The 17885-nt window shown below is 45.1% G+C and overlaps 1 protein-coding gene across 1 annotated transcript; it reads left to right on the top strand.

The window, feature by feature from the left end:
* The first annotated feature begins 1974 nt into the window (after nucleotides 1-1974).
* Nucleotides 1975-16955, top strand: ANKK1 (ankyrin repeat and kinase domain containing 1). The gene is made up of 8 exons (XM_020989747.2): nucleotides 1975-2395; nucleotides 4946-5240; nucleotides 6005-6156; nucleotides 6590-6639; nucleotides 7622-7777; nucleotides 12959-13077; nucleotides 13747-13783; nucleotides 14425-16955. The coding sequence occupies exons 1-8, from the start codon at nucleotides 2208-2210 to the stop codon at nucleotides 15726-15728; spliced, it is 2301 nt and encodes a 766-aa protein (XP_020845406.1). The 5' UTR covers nucleotides 1975-2207; the 3' UTR covers nucleotides 15729-16955.
* Nucleotides 16956-17885: the final 930 nt, after the last annotated feature.

Raw genomic sequence — 17885 nt, forward strand, 5'->3', positions numbered from 1 at the left:
TTTAAATAGTGAACCTTTTGAAGTAGTGTGCACTATTCCAAGTTATACTTATGAAAAGAATAATAGCTAACATTTTATAGCATTTACTACTCGCCACGCACTGTGCTAAGTGATTTACAAATATTATTTAATTTGATCCTCTCAAAGACTGTGGGGTAGAGGAGCTGTTATTATCCTCATTTTACAGAGGAGGAAACTGAGGCAAACAGAAGCTAAATGACTTGCCCAGGTCACATAGCTAGTGAGTGTTTGAGGCTGAATTTGAACTCAGGTCTTCCTGATTCCAGGCCCACTGTTTTATCCACTCTGCCACCTAGCTGCCCAAAGGTGGTAATTAATTCCAAAATGGTAACTAAAATACGGTATTTAATTTCAGCCCAATGTAAATATGCAGTGTGAATTCAAAACTGCAGATTCTTCTTTTCCTTCTTCTTCTTCCCCTACTTCTTCTCCTCTTCCTCCCCTTCTCATCATCATCATCATCATCATCACCATCTTCTTCTTCTTCCCCTACTTCTCTTTCTTCTCCTACTTCTTTTTTGGGGGTGGGGGGCATCATTTGAGACAGCTGTAAATCTTCCACAAGGAATCTAACTAAAGTGGAAGAGGTCTCTGGTTCTTTTCATATTTCAAAGATGCCAGGGCAGCACCCAGGCTATTCATCTGTCATCCCCCTCTTCCCTACATGACAGCCTCAACTCCCTTTCCAGTCAGACATCTCCTGGATGATTCCTTTTATTTCACTTTTCAAGTACAAGTCATTGTTGCATCTTGCTCACACCTCCCATGAACCAGCCCAATGCCTTTTGGGTTACCTGCCTCTCGGATTCTTCTAAAATTGTGCTATAACATCATCTAGAGCCACATAACTTCACTGAAGGATTGTATAAATAAGACACAGATGAGCTTTAAAAATAAAGGGGTGAGCTTTGCCTCGGGAAAATTACTGAGCCTGGTGATACAAAGAAAAAGCAAACACTGTTCCTGCCCTCAAGGATTTTAAGTTAAAAGAAGATCTGGACAAAGGTGCCCTTTCGGATTTAGGTTGGGCTGGAGTGTGGGTCTGAGTAATAAGGAGCTGAAAATGTGTCCCTTAGCCCATCCCCACAAGCTGGAATTCGACTCAAGTGGCTGGCCCTATCCAGGTCGTTGACTCACCCAGTTACCAGAGGTGATGATCATTTTCCATCTCTTCCCCAGTCTAAAAGCAGATCTGCCCCTTCCTTAGCAGCAGAGAGACAGGTTCTCCCCACTCCCAGCTTCTGAGGTCTCCTGGGAAGGCAACATTCCCAGGACCCCTCTTGGAAGAGATTTGCTGTTTTTTCTGCCTTCCTTCTCAGGATTGGTGCTCCTAGGACACAAACAGCTGAAATCTATTCCCCCTCCCTGCTCCAGTACCTAGATGGATGCTCAGGATCAGACAAAGCCCATGGATATCTCAGCCACATTTTCTTTCCTTGGGCCTGGCCTCTCGGGTTCAGGTAATGTCTTCCACTCTGAGACAGAAGCCTAACAATTTAGCTCTGGAAGAGGCTTTAGTGATCATCTGATCCAACCTCCCACCATTTTACAAAAGAGAAAACAGATGAGGCCCAGAGGTATCCATCGTAGGATCATACCTCTAGGCCTGGAAGGGACCTTAGAGGACAGCTAGTTCAAATGACTTGCCCAAGGACACACTGGCAAGTGCTTGAACTCAACTCATTTGATGGCACTCTTTCCAAGGGGCCCTCCAAATCTCAGTCTAGAACAAGGAAATGCCTATGCTGGCTTGGGGCCAGAGAAGTGACACCCCTATCTCCCAACTCCGCTGGCATTGCTCACCTTGACCCGGCCCTGAGGCTCTCTACCTAACCCCAGTGCTAAAGTCTCGGAGGTTTTTCTTCCAATCCCCGCCCCTAATGTGTCGTCTCAGTTTCCACACCCTTGGAGGAACTGGGGGCTCCCCCGGGCATGTTAGTCCCGGCCCATCCGGCTCCTCCTCAATCGGGGAAGAGAGGGTGTGGTGTAGTGGGGTGCAGTGAAGTGCGGATGCCTCCCCTCCTGGGTCCCCACCCTCGCGCGCACAGTGGAACCAGGAAGGACACGAGGCTCCCGTCCCGGGACACCCGGGGCTGGCCTGCCAATGAGCTGGAGCCGACGGCTGAGATCGCGGCTGCAGCAGCGCAGGCAGCTCCGGGAGGCTTGGCCCAGCCAGGACGGCCCTCATGGCCTTGGGGGTGGAGCAGCGTCTGGGAAGCCTGACCATCTTCAGCCGGGACGACTTCGAAGGAGACTGGCAGCGCGTGGCCAGCGGGGGCTTCGGGCAGGTGTTCCGGGTGCGGCACAAACGCTGGCGGACCGAGTATGCCATCAAGTGCTCCCCTTGCCTGCTGCCGGACTCCAGCCCCACCAGGTATCTGCTCTTCCCGCCCTCCTCCCCTTCTCTCTAGCCTTTGGTCTCCCAGTTTCCTACTTCAGCTCCAAGGGAAAGAACCCTGGGAGACTTCCTGTAAGCGGTGCCCTGGCCAAGACTGAGGTTCAGCGCTGAAGCTCTGTCTCCGAGGGTTCAGAGTGTTGAACTTCGTGCAGTCTTGTGTCTTTCAACCTCTCAAACTTGCTCCCACCCAGATGATTTCTCCCTTTTAACTGCCAAGGTGATGGGATTCCTCTGCACTTGAATGGCTACAGGTTCACATCACCCCCAGGAGAGCAGGACGTTTGTCCAGTACTACTTATTCCCACGGAGAAAACAGTAGAGGGAAGAGCTGGACAGCAATCACGAATTAGGGAAAACTGGCTTGGGGCATGACATCATAGGTATTGGCCCTGCCGACTTTGGGGAAATTATTTTGTTAGGTGGGTGCTATGGTACTTGATTCGTGCAAGCTGACATGAGGCATACTACGGAGGGAGAAGCTCTGTGTTTGTATGGATATGCTTACATACGTACCTGCTTACACGTGTGGGAGGGGGCTCCTTGCGTCCTCCTGCGCAGCTTTCCCATCTAGGGGCTCCTACGCCCGGTGCTGAAGAACAGACAGACCCTTGTAGACACACCCAGCTCTTGGCATAGACCTACAAATCAAAGCCTGGAGCTTCACATTATCTCTTTACGTGTGTCTCTTTTTCACCAGCTGTCTATCTGCATGTTTTTGCTACTCTTTGTCTCTGTCATCTCTTTTTTTTCCCTTCTTCCTTTTTTTCTCTCTGACACTCCCTCTCCCTCTCTGTTCTTTGCTCAGTGTTTCTTATGAATAAACCATGTGCCTGCTCTGTATACTGCTGTAGAGGAAACAGTTGGGAGATGAAGTCTGATCATTCTAATCACCTAGTCTTCCCAGGGCTCCTTGGGATATCAGATCCCTCCCTGGACATCTGCCCTGTGGGACTGGGGAGGACTGGACATCCTGGGTCAGTCAGTATCTTTGCAGTTTATATAAAACTTTAGATTTTACAACCCATTTTCATACATCATATTATTTCAGCCTCACAACAACCATGATATAAGTTCTAGAGATGACAGTATTGTCCCCATCTGACAGATAAGGAAACTGGGGCTCAGAGAGTGGAGTCTTCTATCTAGATGATGTGATCTTTGATGGCTTCTAAGGATAAACAGGGAGGGAGGGAGGGAGGGATGGTTCTCCATGATGTGAAAAGTCTGTGACTGGGTCTGACTTTTCCATGGGGTTGCAGAAAGCTAGAGATGTCATGGAGTTTTGAGAAGAATCACTTAGGGAGAAACTCGTATTTCCAGATTCATTTTTCCCTTTCCAGATCTCTATGCTCCTGTATAATATAAATCTATAGCCCTATTATCCCACGATCTAAGGGGATCTGGTGATCTCAAACATTTCTTCAGGCCATCTCTGGTTGACTCTGGTGATTCTATCCCCTTCGGGCCCTGCTCTTTTTGGGTCTCTGCATGGGCAATGTGAAGAATAACACTGTAAAAATTGCAGTTTCATGTGCAATCATCTTTTTTTTTAAATTTTACTATGTTATGGAAATGGTTGTTTTATTTCATAACTTAAAAATAAAATAATCTTTTTTAAAAAAATAGCTAAGGGGAAAAAACACATTTTGCCAGTTGTTCCTTACCTCCATCTCCTCCTATTTCCTGCTCAATGTGAAAAAAAAAATTGTATCTTTATCCATCACAGACTTAAAGAATATTAAAGGAAAAAAACCTTAGTTTTCTAACAATAGCTAGCATTTATATAGTACCTTTAGCTTGGCTAAACACTTGACAAATATCTCATTGAATCCTCACAGCAGTCCTTTAAGGTAGTTTCTATTATTGTCACTATTTTATAGATGAGGAAACTGAGGCAGGTGGCAATTAAGTGACTCAGGAGGCTAGTAAGTGCCCGAGGACAGATTTAAATTCAGATCTTCCTGACTACCGATGCAGCACTCTACTGGGCTAGCTCCCTGTATACATGACCCTTCATTTAAGAGATAGAAAAGTAAGGCCTAGGAAGTTCAAGTGACCCACCCCAATACCTATAATTGGCTAATGGCAGAGTCGGGACTAGCTCCCAAATTTCTTGATGCCTCATCCTGGAGACTTTACACTTTCCCTCAGACATAGATGGGCAAGAGGACTTTCCACGCCAACATAGACATATATTGTGACACAGGTAGGTGTGTGATAAGTGAAATAGATAAATGTATTGCTGTAGTTCAGATGGAAGGGAATGACTTTCATCTGGGGGGTGGTTAGGGAAGGTTTACCCTTATTTTTGCATTATTCTCTTTGTAGCACCAATCACTTTGTTCTGTTATATATGATTGTGTGTGTGTGTGCAGCTTCCCCCCCCCCCAAATAGACTCTAAGCCCCTGGAAAGCAGAAGCTGTATTCTTTATGGCTTTGCATCCCTCATAGCCTAGAACAGTGCCTTGTTAGTTTGTTAATCCATTGATTAGTTCATTAACACTCTCCTCCCCATTCCTCTCTAGCTCAGACATGAAATGCCTCATTGAAGAAGCAACCAAAATGGAAAAGATCAAGTTCCAGCATATCGTCTCCATCTATGGAGTGTGCCAGCAGCCCCTGGGCATTGTGATGGAGTTCATGGCCGAGGGCTCTCTAGAGAAGATGCTGCCTACCCATAGCCTCTCTTGGCAGCTCAAGTTCCGAATCATCCATGAGACTGCCTTGGCCATGAATTTCCTTCACAGCATTAAGCCACCTCTGCTCCATCTGGACCTCAAACCAGGCAACATCTTGTTGGATAGCAACATGCACGCCAAGGTGAAGGGCCCCATGCATTCTCCACTCCCCTGGCCTAAGCCCTCCCCCAATCCCCAGAGAAGGGGGATACACAAAAAGTGGTGTATGGGAAATCTCTAGAGGATACCCTGAGAATCAGGAGCCAATTAAAAGTTCTCGCTCATTTCCCCAAAAGAATCCTAAACATAGGTTGTTTGTTAGCTGTCTATGTGTTAAACCTACATTAGGTTGTAAGACACACATTTCCAAAAGGACCTATTGGAAGCAGAGAATATGCTTGAAAGACAGATAGGGTCTGGCACATTTGGCTGGGCATCTGGAGATGTGGATTGTAATGTAGAGCACACCATTGACATATGATGTATGGCCCGGGGAAAATGTCACCCTCCAGATTCTAGTTTACCTGTCTCTAAAGTGGGAGAATAATGCTACCCTTCCCTATTTCCCAAGTGTGAGTAAATGAAACAATCTCTGAGAAATCCTTTTTGGTGAGGAGAAGCAGGAGAAATAGAATGATGTAAGTATATGATTATCACAGTTGGTATCCCTTTAAAGAACGTGGCACTTCTAAGTGCTTTGGGAATTGTGGTAGGATTGTCAGGACCCAGGGGGCTACTGATACAATGTCCTTACCTATTGTGATCCCTAGCCATGAATGCTGGTGTGAACGGATGGGCTGGCCAGTGGTGGAGGGGAAGAATGGGCCAGGGGACAGGTAACAACAGGTAACTCTCTGTCCCTGTAAATCAGTCACCATCCTAGCTCCTCCGTGACTCCCTTACCAGATTTCAGACTTTGGCCTATCCAAGTGGATGGAGCAGTCAACACGAATGCAGTACATTGAGAGGTCAGCCCTTCGGGGCACACTCAGCTATATTCCCCCTGAAATGTTTCTGGAGAGCACCAAAGCACCTGGGCCCAAATATGACGTGTACAGGTAAGGGGAAGACAGAGGGATCTTTTTATTAATTTTGAATCTTGGAGACTCCATTGGATCTTTTTGCATTTCTACTGTTCTAATAATTCTTTGCTTAGCTCGAGTTGAAAGCCACTCCTTGCTGGGGTGGTATGTGGTGGATGTACTGTTGTGAGGCTTGAGCTGAGCTGCTTACCACATTTTCTGCTTGGTCAGCAGTCCCTCTGCACTTGGGTCACTCCCTAGCTGATTCTAGGGAGTCGAACAGATCTAATCTCCCAGATCTACTTTCCAGGGGCAGGTGGGATGCACAGACCTGGGGCTGGGGGATGGGCAGGGAGGGAGGGCTGTTTTTTTCATAACTGAGTCTGTCTCTTCCATGAGGTCTAGAAAGCTGGAGACTTTGTGGATTCTTGAGAAGGTTCACTTAGGGAGACACTTCTATTATTCACAGCTTTGGAATTGTCATTTGGGAGATTCTTACCCAGAAGAAGCCATACCCAGGTAGTATACTGAGGGCTGCCACTGTGGGTTTGGTAGGGTACGGAACCCGGGGATAGAATCCGGGAGGGTGGTGGCTGTGGGGGGTGTCACAGAGAAGAAGCTATGGGCTTAGATAGAGTAGGTGTAGAAGGTGACATTTGTTCGTACCCCTTCTTCTCATTCCTTCATGTATCTCTGCCTTTATTTTCCCTGCCTACCCCTATTTTAAGGAAGGTCCCATTTTAAAAGACTTTATATATGGTCTTTTTTCCCAAAAAAATTGTATGAGAAACATTCTCCTTTCTTCTGAGTCCCTCTGACCCCCGCCACCCTTTCTAATTCTATCCTCTCTCACTCTCTCTTTCCCTAGTCACAACCTCCTTGTCTCCTGGGATGGGAGTGAGCAAGTGGGAGTGAGGTTGGGGGCTCAGAGAAAGAACTTTATATCAGAGCTGAAGGAGGGGGGAGCTGTGAGGCTCCAGGAAGAAACAGGTGAATCCTGACCTGGTTTTCCCCAAATCAGAGCACATTCCTTAGGAAAGAAAGGAGGGAGAAAAGTTAAAATGTACTTCAAACCCACAGGCTTTCTAGTTGCTGGTTTTAACCCAACTTTCCTGCCCCTCAAAGAGTTTCCTCCACCCTCCACCCCCCCAATAACTCCCACCCAGCAGCTGAGAATATAGAATGTCTCAAAATCTTCAAAAAATAGCAAAGTGAGAAAATGAAAGCTTTCAAGAAAACAGGGTTTTGGCATATTTGTTTCCATGTGCATTGGCACCATCTCCTTTAGATTATGAAGATGCATGGGGCAATGGTCTTGTTTGGGGTTGGCCTTCTAGCCTGGGTAACTTCTAGAGGGACTGAAGTAGGGGAACTCATGTAGCCAAAGGCAGCCCTTGGCCCCTGCTTACTGTGTGGAGATAGGAGGCTCAGTGCCTCTTATTCTCTCTATCACCTCCCTTCCCTCTTCACCAGCACAGACCCGATCTATGGTCTCTCTCAGGGTTCAACATGATGACCATCATTATTCGTGTGGCTGCTGGTACCCGACCCTCCCTGCAGTCCATCTCAGATGAGTGGCCAGGTGAGGGCCAGCAGATGGTAGACTTGATGAAGCGCTGCTGGGACCAAGACCCTAAGAAGAGGCCATGTTTCACTGGTAATCATCCATATTTCCAATTGTATATGTCTATGATGACAAACATCCATCCATCCATATTTATGTATATGTATGTATCATCTTAAGATTTACAAGGTGATAAATATATACATATGTATATGTGTATATATGTATGTGTGTGTGTGTATATGTATGTATAATCTCGTTTGATACTAACAGCAATCCTATGAGGTTTGTACTGTTACCATTATCATTTTACAGATGAAGAAATTGAGGCTGAAAGGTTAATATGACTTGCTTAATCACAGCTATGAAGTGTATGAGGTGGCATTTGAACTCAGGTCTTCTTTAATTCAGACCTCTAGCCACTCTCATGTGGAGCTTGCTTGAAGGCAAGGATGCGAGCCAAGGCTGCCCAGAGGGAAGAGGTGTGGTGATGAGTCAAGGTAGGAGTCAGGCAGCCATCTCAGTGACCTACAGTGTGCTGTATGGTTTTCATTAGGATTCTTGAAGTTGAACCCAGCTAATCCTCTTCATTAAGGCTGGGCTGGCTAGTCCATCTTAATAGTACTTATTTTCATTTTGGAATGTAGATAATTCAACTGGTATCTGTTATTAAGCTTGAACTCCATACAAGTCATCATGGTAGGTGCCAGGAAAACAAAGACAAATATGAATGAATGAGTGAATGAATAAATAAAGCATTTTTAAGGGTTTACCATGTGTAAATAACTGTGCTAAGCACTAGGGACAGTCCTTGCTCTCAAGAAGCTCAAGTTCTGATGGGAAAGACAACACATATAGAAGGTTTCAGCTGCAAACCAGATGGAATAAGGCCCATGGTCCTTAGGGGGCAGCAGCAAAGCAGATATTAATGCCTCTTCTTTAATATCATTCCCACTGATAAAATTATGTCAGAGATCACACAAGCCTCTCAAAGAGCTTACAATATAAAGGGTGGAAGGACAAGTTCACAAGTAACTATAATGCAAAGGAGAAAAGGTATCGCATAAAGCACCAGGAGAAGTTTGAGACAGGAGAGGCAATTTTTACCTGGACTCCATGAAGAAGGGACACATTAAAGTTGGTTGCGGAAGGGAAGGAGAGATTTCAAGTGGCAGAGATGACAGGGCTTAGAAGGGAGTCTGCTCTAGGCAAGGGGAGATGGCCTGACTGAAGGAGCAGATACTGGGGAGGACAGGATGAGCATAATGGAGGGATGGTAGTCCAAGTTGGCTGGAATGCTCGGTGGAGAATAGAATGAGATAAGACTAGATGCTTGAAGCCAGATTATGGAAGGGCTTGAATGGCAAGTTCTGAAGTTTATTTTCTTTGGAAGATACTGGGAAATGATTTTGTCACTTCACTTAAATGTCTGAGTTTCCTTATCTATAGATAGTTACTAACACTGTCATTTCATTGGCCTAGGGACCACCCCAATGAGGAAACACTGTCTTTCTATGCAGAGCAGTTCTTAATTTACAACTTACATTCTTAGTCATTTCTTTAGGGCACTTGTCAGATAGCCAATTGTGTCATAGACTAGACTGGAACTGAGGTCTTCCTCTATTTACTAAGCTACATTGCCTCTCCAGAATGAAGATAATCAAATCCTTATCTCTGGAATGTAGATAATCATACTTGCACTCCCTACTTCACAGGGTTGTTGTGGGGAAAACATTTAATTTTATTTCCAGATCCTAGTGATTATTATCTATCAACTCAGAATATTTTCCTTCCTTCCTCAATGAATTCAATGTTATGTTTATATTCTCTCTCCCTCCCAATTCCTGCTAAAAGACTTCAGTCTTCATGCTCTCTTGGCTAGCCTAACTCCTCATTCTTCTCAACTCCCATGAACTATTCTTCATCCTACCTAAGCTACACACAGAGATGGTTATACCTTAATCTTAATGATGCACCCCTAACTATCCTATTTCCATTTTCATGAACTCTACAGTTCTTTTATCTGATCATAATCTTTTATCATCCCATCTTTTCCTATGCCTTATACTCCTGACACTGTTCTTCATCCTCACTATGACTGCTAATCCCTCTGCCTCTCAGTTCTTCCCCCAGCCATCCCTCCTGCATTAGCTATACACTTCTCTTTTCTCTCTTGATCCATTGGTGAACCAATTAATCTCTACAGTCTCCTCTACTCTCAAATACCTTTCCCCTTTGTCCTTTCACCAGTCATGCTTTGCCAAATCCCAACCCTGGATTACTCCTGCCATGTTTCTCCTTTTCTCCCATTCATATGCTGCTGAATAGTTGGGGGGAAAGCACAAAACCATGTTGATCAGGGCCATTATGGATTTATGTTACATAATCGCAAATGCCTCTCTAATCTACTAGTTATTATGCTCCCCACAGTGGCCATTCTAACCTTTTCATGTCTCCCCAAACCTTCCATAGCACCTCTCTCAATTCCACCTTCTTAACGGAGAAACTCATCTCATCCATCACCAAAAAAACAAAAAAGAAATGGAGATCATTCTCAGAGCCTCTGAGCTTGATGCCACTGAACTAGATGGCCTTGGAAGCCTCTTCCAACTCCAAGGTTCTCTTACTCTTCTCCTCTCCTACTCATGTCCTATCATTCATGCAGCTTCCCCTTCCCTACTCTTGTCTCAGATGAAGATATAGCCCTTCTTGCCAAGGCCAGTTCTACTATATGTACCCTTAATATCATCCCATCCTTTCTTCTCCAGCATAATTCCCCCATCATCATCACCATACTTTCTTTTATCTTTGTTCTTTCCTTATCTACTGATTCCTTCCCTGATGCCCATAAACATGCCCATATTTCCCCCATCTTTAAAAAAGAAAAAAACTTCTGTTGCCTCCTAGCTATCATCCATTTAGCTTTCTGGCTAAACTCCTTGAGAAAACTCTCTGTACCAGATTCCTTTCCTTAGGAAAGCATTTTACAAACCTCAATGTGTCATATAAATATGAGTAATTCTTTTAATTAATGATGATGATGAATAGAGGGACAGTATGATCAGCACAAGGCATGACAGAGATCATTTGGTCAACAATGTGTAGGTTTGACTAGAAAGGCAATAATAGCCTGTAGGCAGGGAGATTGGTAAGGAGGCTGTTACAGTACTCCATATTGAGAAGAGGCAACTAGGTGGTATAGCAGATAGACTGCTGGACCTGAAATCAGGAAGACTTGACTTCCTGATTTGAAATCCATCCTCAAACAACTTACTATCTATGTGATCCTGAGGAAGTCATTTAAGCCTGTTTGCCTCAGTTTCCTAAGGAAATGGCAAACCACTCCAGTATATTTGCCAAGTAAACCCCAAATGGGGTCATGAAGAGTTGGACATGGCTGAAAAAAACAAATGAAACCAAGGCATTTGAGAAGAAATAAGGACCTGAACAAAGCTATTTGTGTTGGGAGCAGAGACGGGGGCTAGGTATGAGATACATTATGGCAGGAAAAGCAACAGGACTTAGCATCTGATTGCAAGTGTGAGGTGAGGAAGAGGAAAGAGTTAAAGGTGACTCCAGGCTTATGAGTCTGGATGGTGATATTATGGACAGAAAAAGAATCAATCTGTAGGCATTATTTTAGGTGCTAGAGGCACAGAGACAAAAGCAAAATGGTCCCTGCCCTCAAGGAACTTATAATCTAGCAGGCAGAGATAACATGTACCTCTATAACTATATAAAAATAGATACAGGGGATGGAATCACTAGCAGCTGAGGGAATGAGAAAAGATTTCATGAGAAAACTGTTAAGTTCAGTTTTAGAGATGTTGAAGTTGAGGTGTCAGCGGAGATAGGCAGGAGGCAGTGGAAAACACTTCTACGTGTCATATTCCCCTCTTTTCCCCCTGCCCCTCCCAGGAGAATGTAAGCTGCTTGAGGGCAAGGACTATTTCATGTTTTTTCTTTGTATTCACAACACCAAGCCATGCCTGACACATAGTAGATACTTAGTAAATGCTTCTTGAAATGAATGGACTAAAGCTCAGGTCTGTAGATAGAGATCTATACAAGTCATTCTTCATAGAGTTGATCAATGAAACCAAGGGAGTAGGCAAGACCACCAGAGAGAGAATGTAAAGAAGATACAAGACCTATCCATTAATCTATATGAGCTGGCAGCTTGGTGGAAAGAAAACAACCCTGAACCAAGAGGTGGGAGATTTAGGTTTCAGGCTTAACTCTACCATTAGATGTGACTTCGATCAAATAACTTCATCTCTCTAGGCCTCAATTTCCACATTTGAAAAATGAGGGAGTTGCACTAGATATTGTGGTAAACTTGTTTCCACCACTGTGACCCTATGAAGTAGTATAGCTGAACTAGCTGACTTTTGACGTATCTTCCAACTTGAAGCTTCTATGATTCTGATCCTCCCATCATGTTAGTCAGTAAAGATAAGAGCTGAAACTTGAAAGTCTTGGAGCCTCCAAGTAATCTTTCTGTTACATAACCTACTTAACAATAACTCTTTCCAAAATCAAGAATTTGGCAGGAAACTGATGAGCTGCTCAGTAGTAGGGCCAGAGTAGGCTGTCTAATCTATAAAGTGAAGGCCTACCATAATACCCCAGTGACTAGTCTTCCCCTACCCCCATTACCTTGTACTTATTTTGTATATATACACTTTTATGTGTGTATACACACACACACACACACACACACACACACACGTATACATTATCTCCTCCTGTAGAATGTCTCTTTCATTTAAAAAATTTTTGTCTTTATATCTCCAGCCCCAAGCAGAGTGCCTGGCATATAGCAGATGTTTAATAAGTATTTGTTAATTGGTTGAATGGTTGTTATCATTGAACTTTAGTGCTAGAAGAGATCTTGTAGATTATCTAATTTACACACATCCCACTCCATTTAACAGATTTGATTAAATAACCAATGATTAAGCACCTACTATAGAATAACAGTCACTGTGCTAGGCATTGGGGACATAAAGGCAAAAACAGAACATTTCCTCCCCTGGAAACTAAGCCCAAATGGGGAAACTGAAACCCAAAAAAGTTATCTCATTTGCCTAATACCACATAGCTGGTTAGTGACAGAGCTCGGACTAGAATCTCAATCACCTGTACATGTATGTATGCATATGTGTATGCATGTACAAGCATGTGTGTTAGGGGATTCAAGAAGAAATATGGGATAGATGGAGAACACATAGACAACATTCAATTGATTTCCCTTTCTCTCCCATTGAGCAGATATCACTATTGAGACAGACATGCTGTTGTCCTTGCTCCAGAACCCTGTAGTAGACCTGGAGAAAGAGTCCTTGGTCAGAAAGACATCCTGCAAACCTTCTCTGTGCAAGGCCCAGGAGGTAAGGAAGGGGCTTCAGAGCATGGCACTAGCCTTCACTGCCTTCCTATGCTAGCAGAACATTTTATTTGGGTGTCCAGGATTCTTGAGAAAGGAAGGCTTCTCTCTGAGGGTCAGGGAAACAAATGAGGGGTTCCCAAAAGGGCGGAGCCCCCTAGAGCTCTGCCCATAGGTGTATATATTGGGTGGGATGCCACACCTGGCTGTACCATAAGAGCATTCTTGGTCCAGGTGACCTCAAGAGTCCCTTCCAACCCTAAGTCTCCATGATTCTGTGACCTCATGGGAAACTCTATTCCTCTCCTGCATTCTGAGCCAGTGAACACAACATTACTCATCTCCCTTGTTGGAAAGCTCAGCTCTGGGCACTGGGGGGTGTTTAACATGTCTGAGCTGAGAGATATAGTCTATCTATTAAGTTGCTTATATGAAAGGGACATGGCTGCTTTTCCCCAGCTAGTTCACCTAACAACAGGAAAGTTCTCTGTTCTCTTGGGATAACCAGTGGGAAGAACAATTCAATTTCTAATTCATAGGAAGGCTAGGAACTGCTAATAAGGAGTAGAAATGGGGGCCCTTATAGGAGGCATGAAGTGCTGGTGAGCTGATGAGACACTGACTGTCAAACTGGTCTCTCCTTATTTGTCTTATGTTGCTTCCACTGGCCAAGATCAGTAGAGAAGTCAGCCAGGAACTGACAGAGAGTGGTAAGTACAGGGCCCCACAGTCTCAATTAAATGATTCAGAGAAGAATAAGAAATAGATTCCTTCCACTGGGCTCCATCTCTCCAACCCCTCACACCTTTTCCATTTAATTACTTCTAGGATCTTCAAAGGGCACTGAAATTCAACACCTCTGAAATGGCTCGCTATAAATAAGAGTATGGTAGGGCTTTAGGCACTCGACTGATTGGCACATTCTGGTCCCATCCTCTTAGAGTCTGAATGGGGGAAAGTGGGTGGAAACCTATCCATTCTATTGATCTCACTGCTCTGTATCTCCTTTGATAGTAGCACAAGAGGGAATAAAACTCTAATTATAACAGGAGTGATTAGATTAGACAACAGGAAGAGACTATCAAACTCAGAGTTGCAACATGCTGGAGTAGGGAGTCTGTTGTAGATTTACCACCTTTTCTAGAGCTCTGTCTATCCCTTCTAGTCTTTTGGGGGTAAAGGGTAGCCCTGTAGGGAGACACAGGCTCTCCGGATCTCAGTTTGCCCATCAGTAAAATGAAAGGGATAGACCAAGTTATCTCTAAGTCCCTTTGCAGAGCTAAGTCCTATAATTCTGTGGTGGAATAGACAGGACAGCCCCTGGGGGACTCAGATCCCTTCCTTTCTCCAGACTCAGGTGAATCTCTGAAGCGGCTGCTCCAGCTATCGGACAGTGAGAGCTTGGTCTCAAGCATGGAAGAGCTGGGCATCTATGAGAACAATGTCACCCTCCTCCATTTCCTGGTGACTGAGGGCAATGTGGAGAAGGTGAGGCTGCTGTTGAGGCAGGAAGTAGATGTGGACTGCCAAACAGCTGAAGGCTATACGCCCCTCATCATTGCTGTACAGGATCAGTTATCTGACCTCTGCGTGCTACTGCTTAGCCAAGGAGCCAATCCTAATCTAGTTGATGAGGATGGCTGGGCCCCACTCCACTTTGCTGCCCAGAATGGGGATGACCGTACTGCTCGCCTGCTCCTGGACCATGGTGCCCAGGTGGATGCTCAGGAGCATGAGGGCTGGACAGCTCTCCACCTAGCTTCCCAGAACAACTTTGAGAATGTGGCCCGGCTGCTTGTCTCCCGCCATGCTAACCCCAACCTTCAAGAGGGGGAGGGGAAATCTCCACTGCACGTGGCTGCCTACTTTGGCCACATTAGCCTGGTTAAGCTGCTCATTGGCCAAGGGGCCAAGCTAAATGCCCAGCAGAGGAACCTCAGGACCCCACTGCACTTGGCTGTGGAACAGGGTAAGGTCCGTGCAATCCAGCACCTGCTGAAGAGTGGGGCAGCCACTGACATGGTTGACCAGAATGGCTATACTCCATTGCATACAGCTGTTGCCAAAGACAAGTACCTTATCTGCAGGATGCTGCTCAAGTATGGAGCCAACACCGAGCTGAAGACTCAGCAGGGCTGGACCCCCCTACATCTGGCAGCCTTCCAGGGCCACCTGGAGATTCTCCGTCTGCTGCATGAGAATAGTGCCCACCTGGATGCACAAGGGGGCAAGGACTGGACCCCACTTCACTTGGCAGTACGCCAAGGGGAAGAGGCAGTGGTTTCTCTCCTCCTGCAGAGTGGAGCTGACCCCAACGTGGCTGAGCAGACTGGCTGGACACCGTTACACTTAGCTGTTCAGCGAGGTGCGTTCTTGAGTATCATCAATCTCCTGGAGCACCAGGCTGATGTTAATGCTTCCAACAAGGTAGGCTGGACACCTGTGCACTTGGCGGCCCTCAAGGGCAATACTGCTATCCTGAAGGTGCTGATCAAGGCTGGTGCCAGGCTGGACATTCAGGATTCTACTGGCTGCACAGTGCTACAACTGGCCATCCGAAATCAGAAACAGAATGTCATCTCCTTCCTAGAGGGCAAGGACCCCCTCACTCCATGTCTGGCTGGTGTTAAATCAGAGACCATGAAGGAGGCCTGAGACCTCCTGTTTCCTGACTGAATGTAGATCCCTCTAGATTCATTTAGAACTTGGAAGCCTGGGAAGGCACTGAACACAGAACTGGTCCCTATCCATGCTCAGGAGCAGTCTCCCAGACCAAGTGAAGCTGGAAGAGCCTTGAAGTGAATCCTAAAGAGACCCTAGAGCCTGAAGAGGAGCCAGCTTCTCCTCTCTTCTGCTTTCACCAACACCGCCCTAGCCCTCGTGCAGGTTCTGGGTGTTCATCTACACCAGCGAGGAGAGACTCCCATGCCAGTGGGTGTTGGGACTGGAGTTCCATTTCTTATTGGTCTCCCTGCCTCAGATTCCTCCCTTCTCCAATTCACCCTCCCACCAACCTCCAAAGTGATTTTCCTAAAGCCCAGATCTTACCAGCTCACTTCCTTAATCAGTAAACCCTAGGACTCCTCATTACCTCTAGCATCAATTCTCTCTTTGGAACTTAAAACTTTTCATGATCTGGCCTCATCCCATCTTTCCAGCCTTACATGACTTCCCACACCTGCCCTCTTGCTGGTCCTCACACCTAAGACTTCACAGCACTCCGTCATCCATCTCTACATTGTTGCTCTGGCTTTGCCCTATGCCTGGAGCATACCCCCTTCTTTATTTCTGTTTCCTGCAAGTCTCAGTTCAGGCATCGGCTTCTACAAAAGCCTTTCCTGGTCTCCTTCCCCCTTCCCCATGGCTTCTGCGAGCCCCCAGGCTACTTTGTGTCTACTCTATATGTAATTTGTGTATGCCTTTTTGGTGAGAATGTAAGCTTCTGAAGGCCAGAGACTTGTTTCCCTTTTGTCTTTGTATCTCCAGGGACCGGAACACAGCAGGAGCTTGATAGATAATTGTTAATTGGTTGGTTGGTTAGAGCTGGCCAGCTACAGCCAGGACTGGAGGCCAGTCGTGGAAGCCTAGTTCCTTTGCTTATTAGTTGTGTGTTCCTGGGCAAGTCATTTAACTTTTCTAAACCTCAATTTCTCCAAATGTAATGAACGGAAACAATACTACTTGGCTTATACATCTTACGAGGTTATTATGAGTTGTTGTGAACCTTAAATAACAATGTAAATGGGACCCATAATCAGCAGACTCTCTGCTTTCAGCCCAGCCACTTTTCTGTTGTTCCCTTCTAATATTTAGGGCATCTTCCCTGGATCCAAGTGCCTCTATGAGCTTCATGCTTTCAACTAAATAATGGAGGGTTCTGAGGCACTCTCTCTCTTTATTTTTATATATATATTATATATATATATATATATTCATATATATATTCATATATATATTCATATATATATTCATATATATGTATATGTATATGTATGTATGTGTATGTATATATGATTATATATGTGCACATGTACGTGTATAAGTAGGTTGTGTACATATATCTGTATACATGTATGTATATATGACACATATATATTACTAATTAGATGATTATTATATATGATACAATCACATATACATATATAATACATGCATATATTCACATATACGCATATCTTTATATACATATATCTATATCCATATACACATTTACCTATACACACACATACACATACACACCCATACTCCAGGAGTGTGGTACAGGGGAGGAAAGGGGTCTGTAGCCAGAAGACCTGAATTCAAATCCTACTTCTGTTCCTCATTACCTGTGTGACTTTGGGCAAGTCTCTCTGGGCCTCCGTTTCCTCCTCTGTAAAATGAGGAGTTAGACTACATGGATTTTTATTTCCTCTCAGCTCTAGATCTCTCCCCTCACCCCATGGCTGTGGGCACTCCTTCCTCATGCCCAGGTACCACTGCTGTGCAGGTCTCTTGGATCACCTTTCCACAAACCTGCTGCTGATCTAGGATGTGCCCTTACCTGGATTGCTTATCCTGTTACCTGCCTTCTTTGGCCTTTTCCTGACCTCACTGTGTGCTTGGCCCTGATGTGCACTTTGTATTCAGCTATGTGTCCTCGTTTAAATAAAGCTACATCTCTGTTATAATAATAATGATAGCTTGCATTCATATAGCAAGTCTGACGGCTGTCCATCACCTCGGAGGTGGAATGCTTTGAGCTGAGTGGGCATGGGGACCTGAAGGTTTGGATATTGGGCGGTTCCTAACACACCTGTATTCAGTGTGCTATTT

Source organism: Phascolarctos cinereus, unplaced genomic scaffold (assembly GCF_003287225.1).
Source record: "Phascolarctos cinereus isolate Bilbo 61053 unplaced genomic scaffold, phaCin_HiC Scaffold_726;HRSCAF=1367, whole genome shotgun sequence".
Classification (NCBI taxonomy): Eukaryota; Metazoa; Chordata; class Mammalia; order Diprotodontia; family Phascolarctidae; genus Phascolarctos; species Phascolarctos cinereus.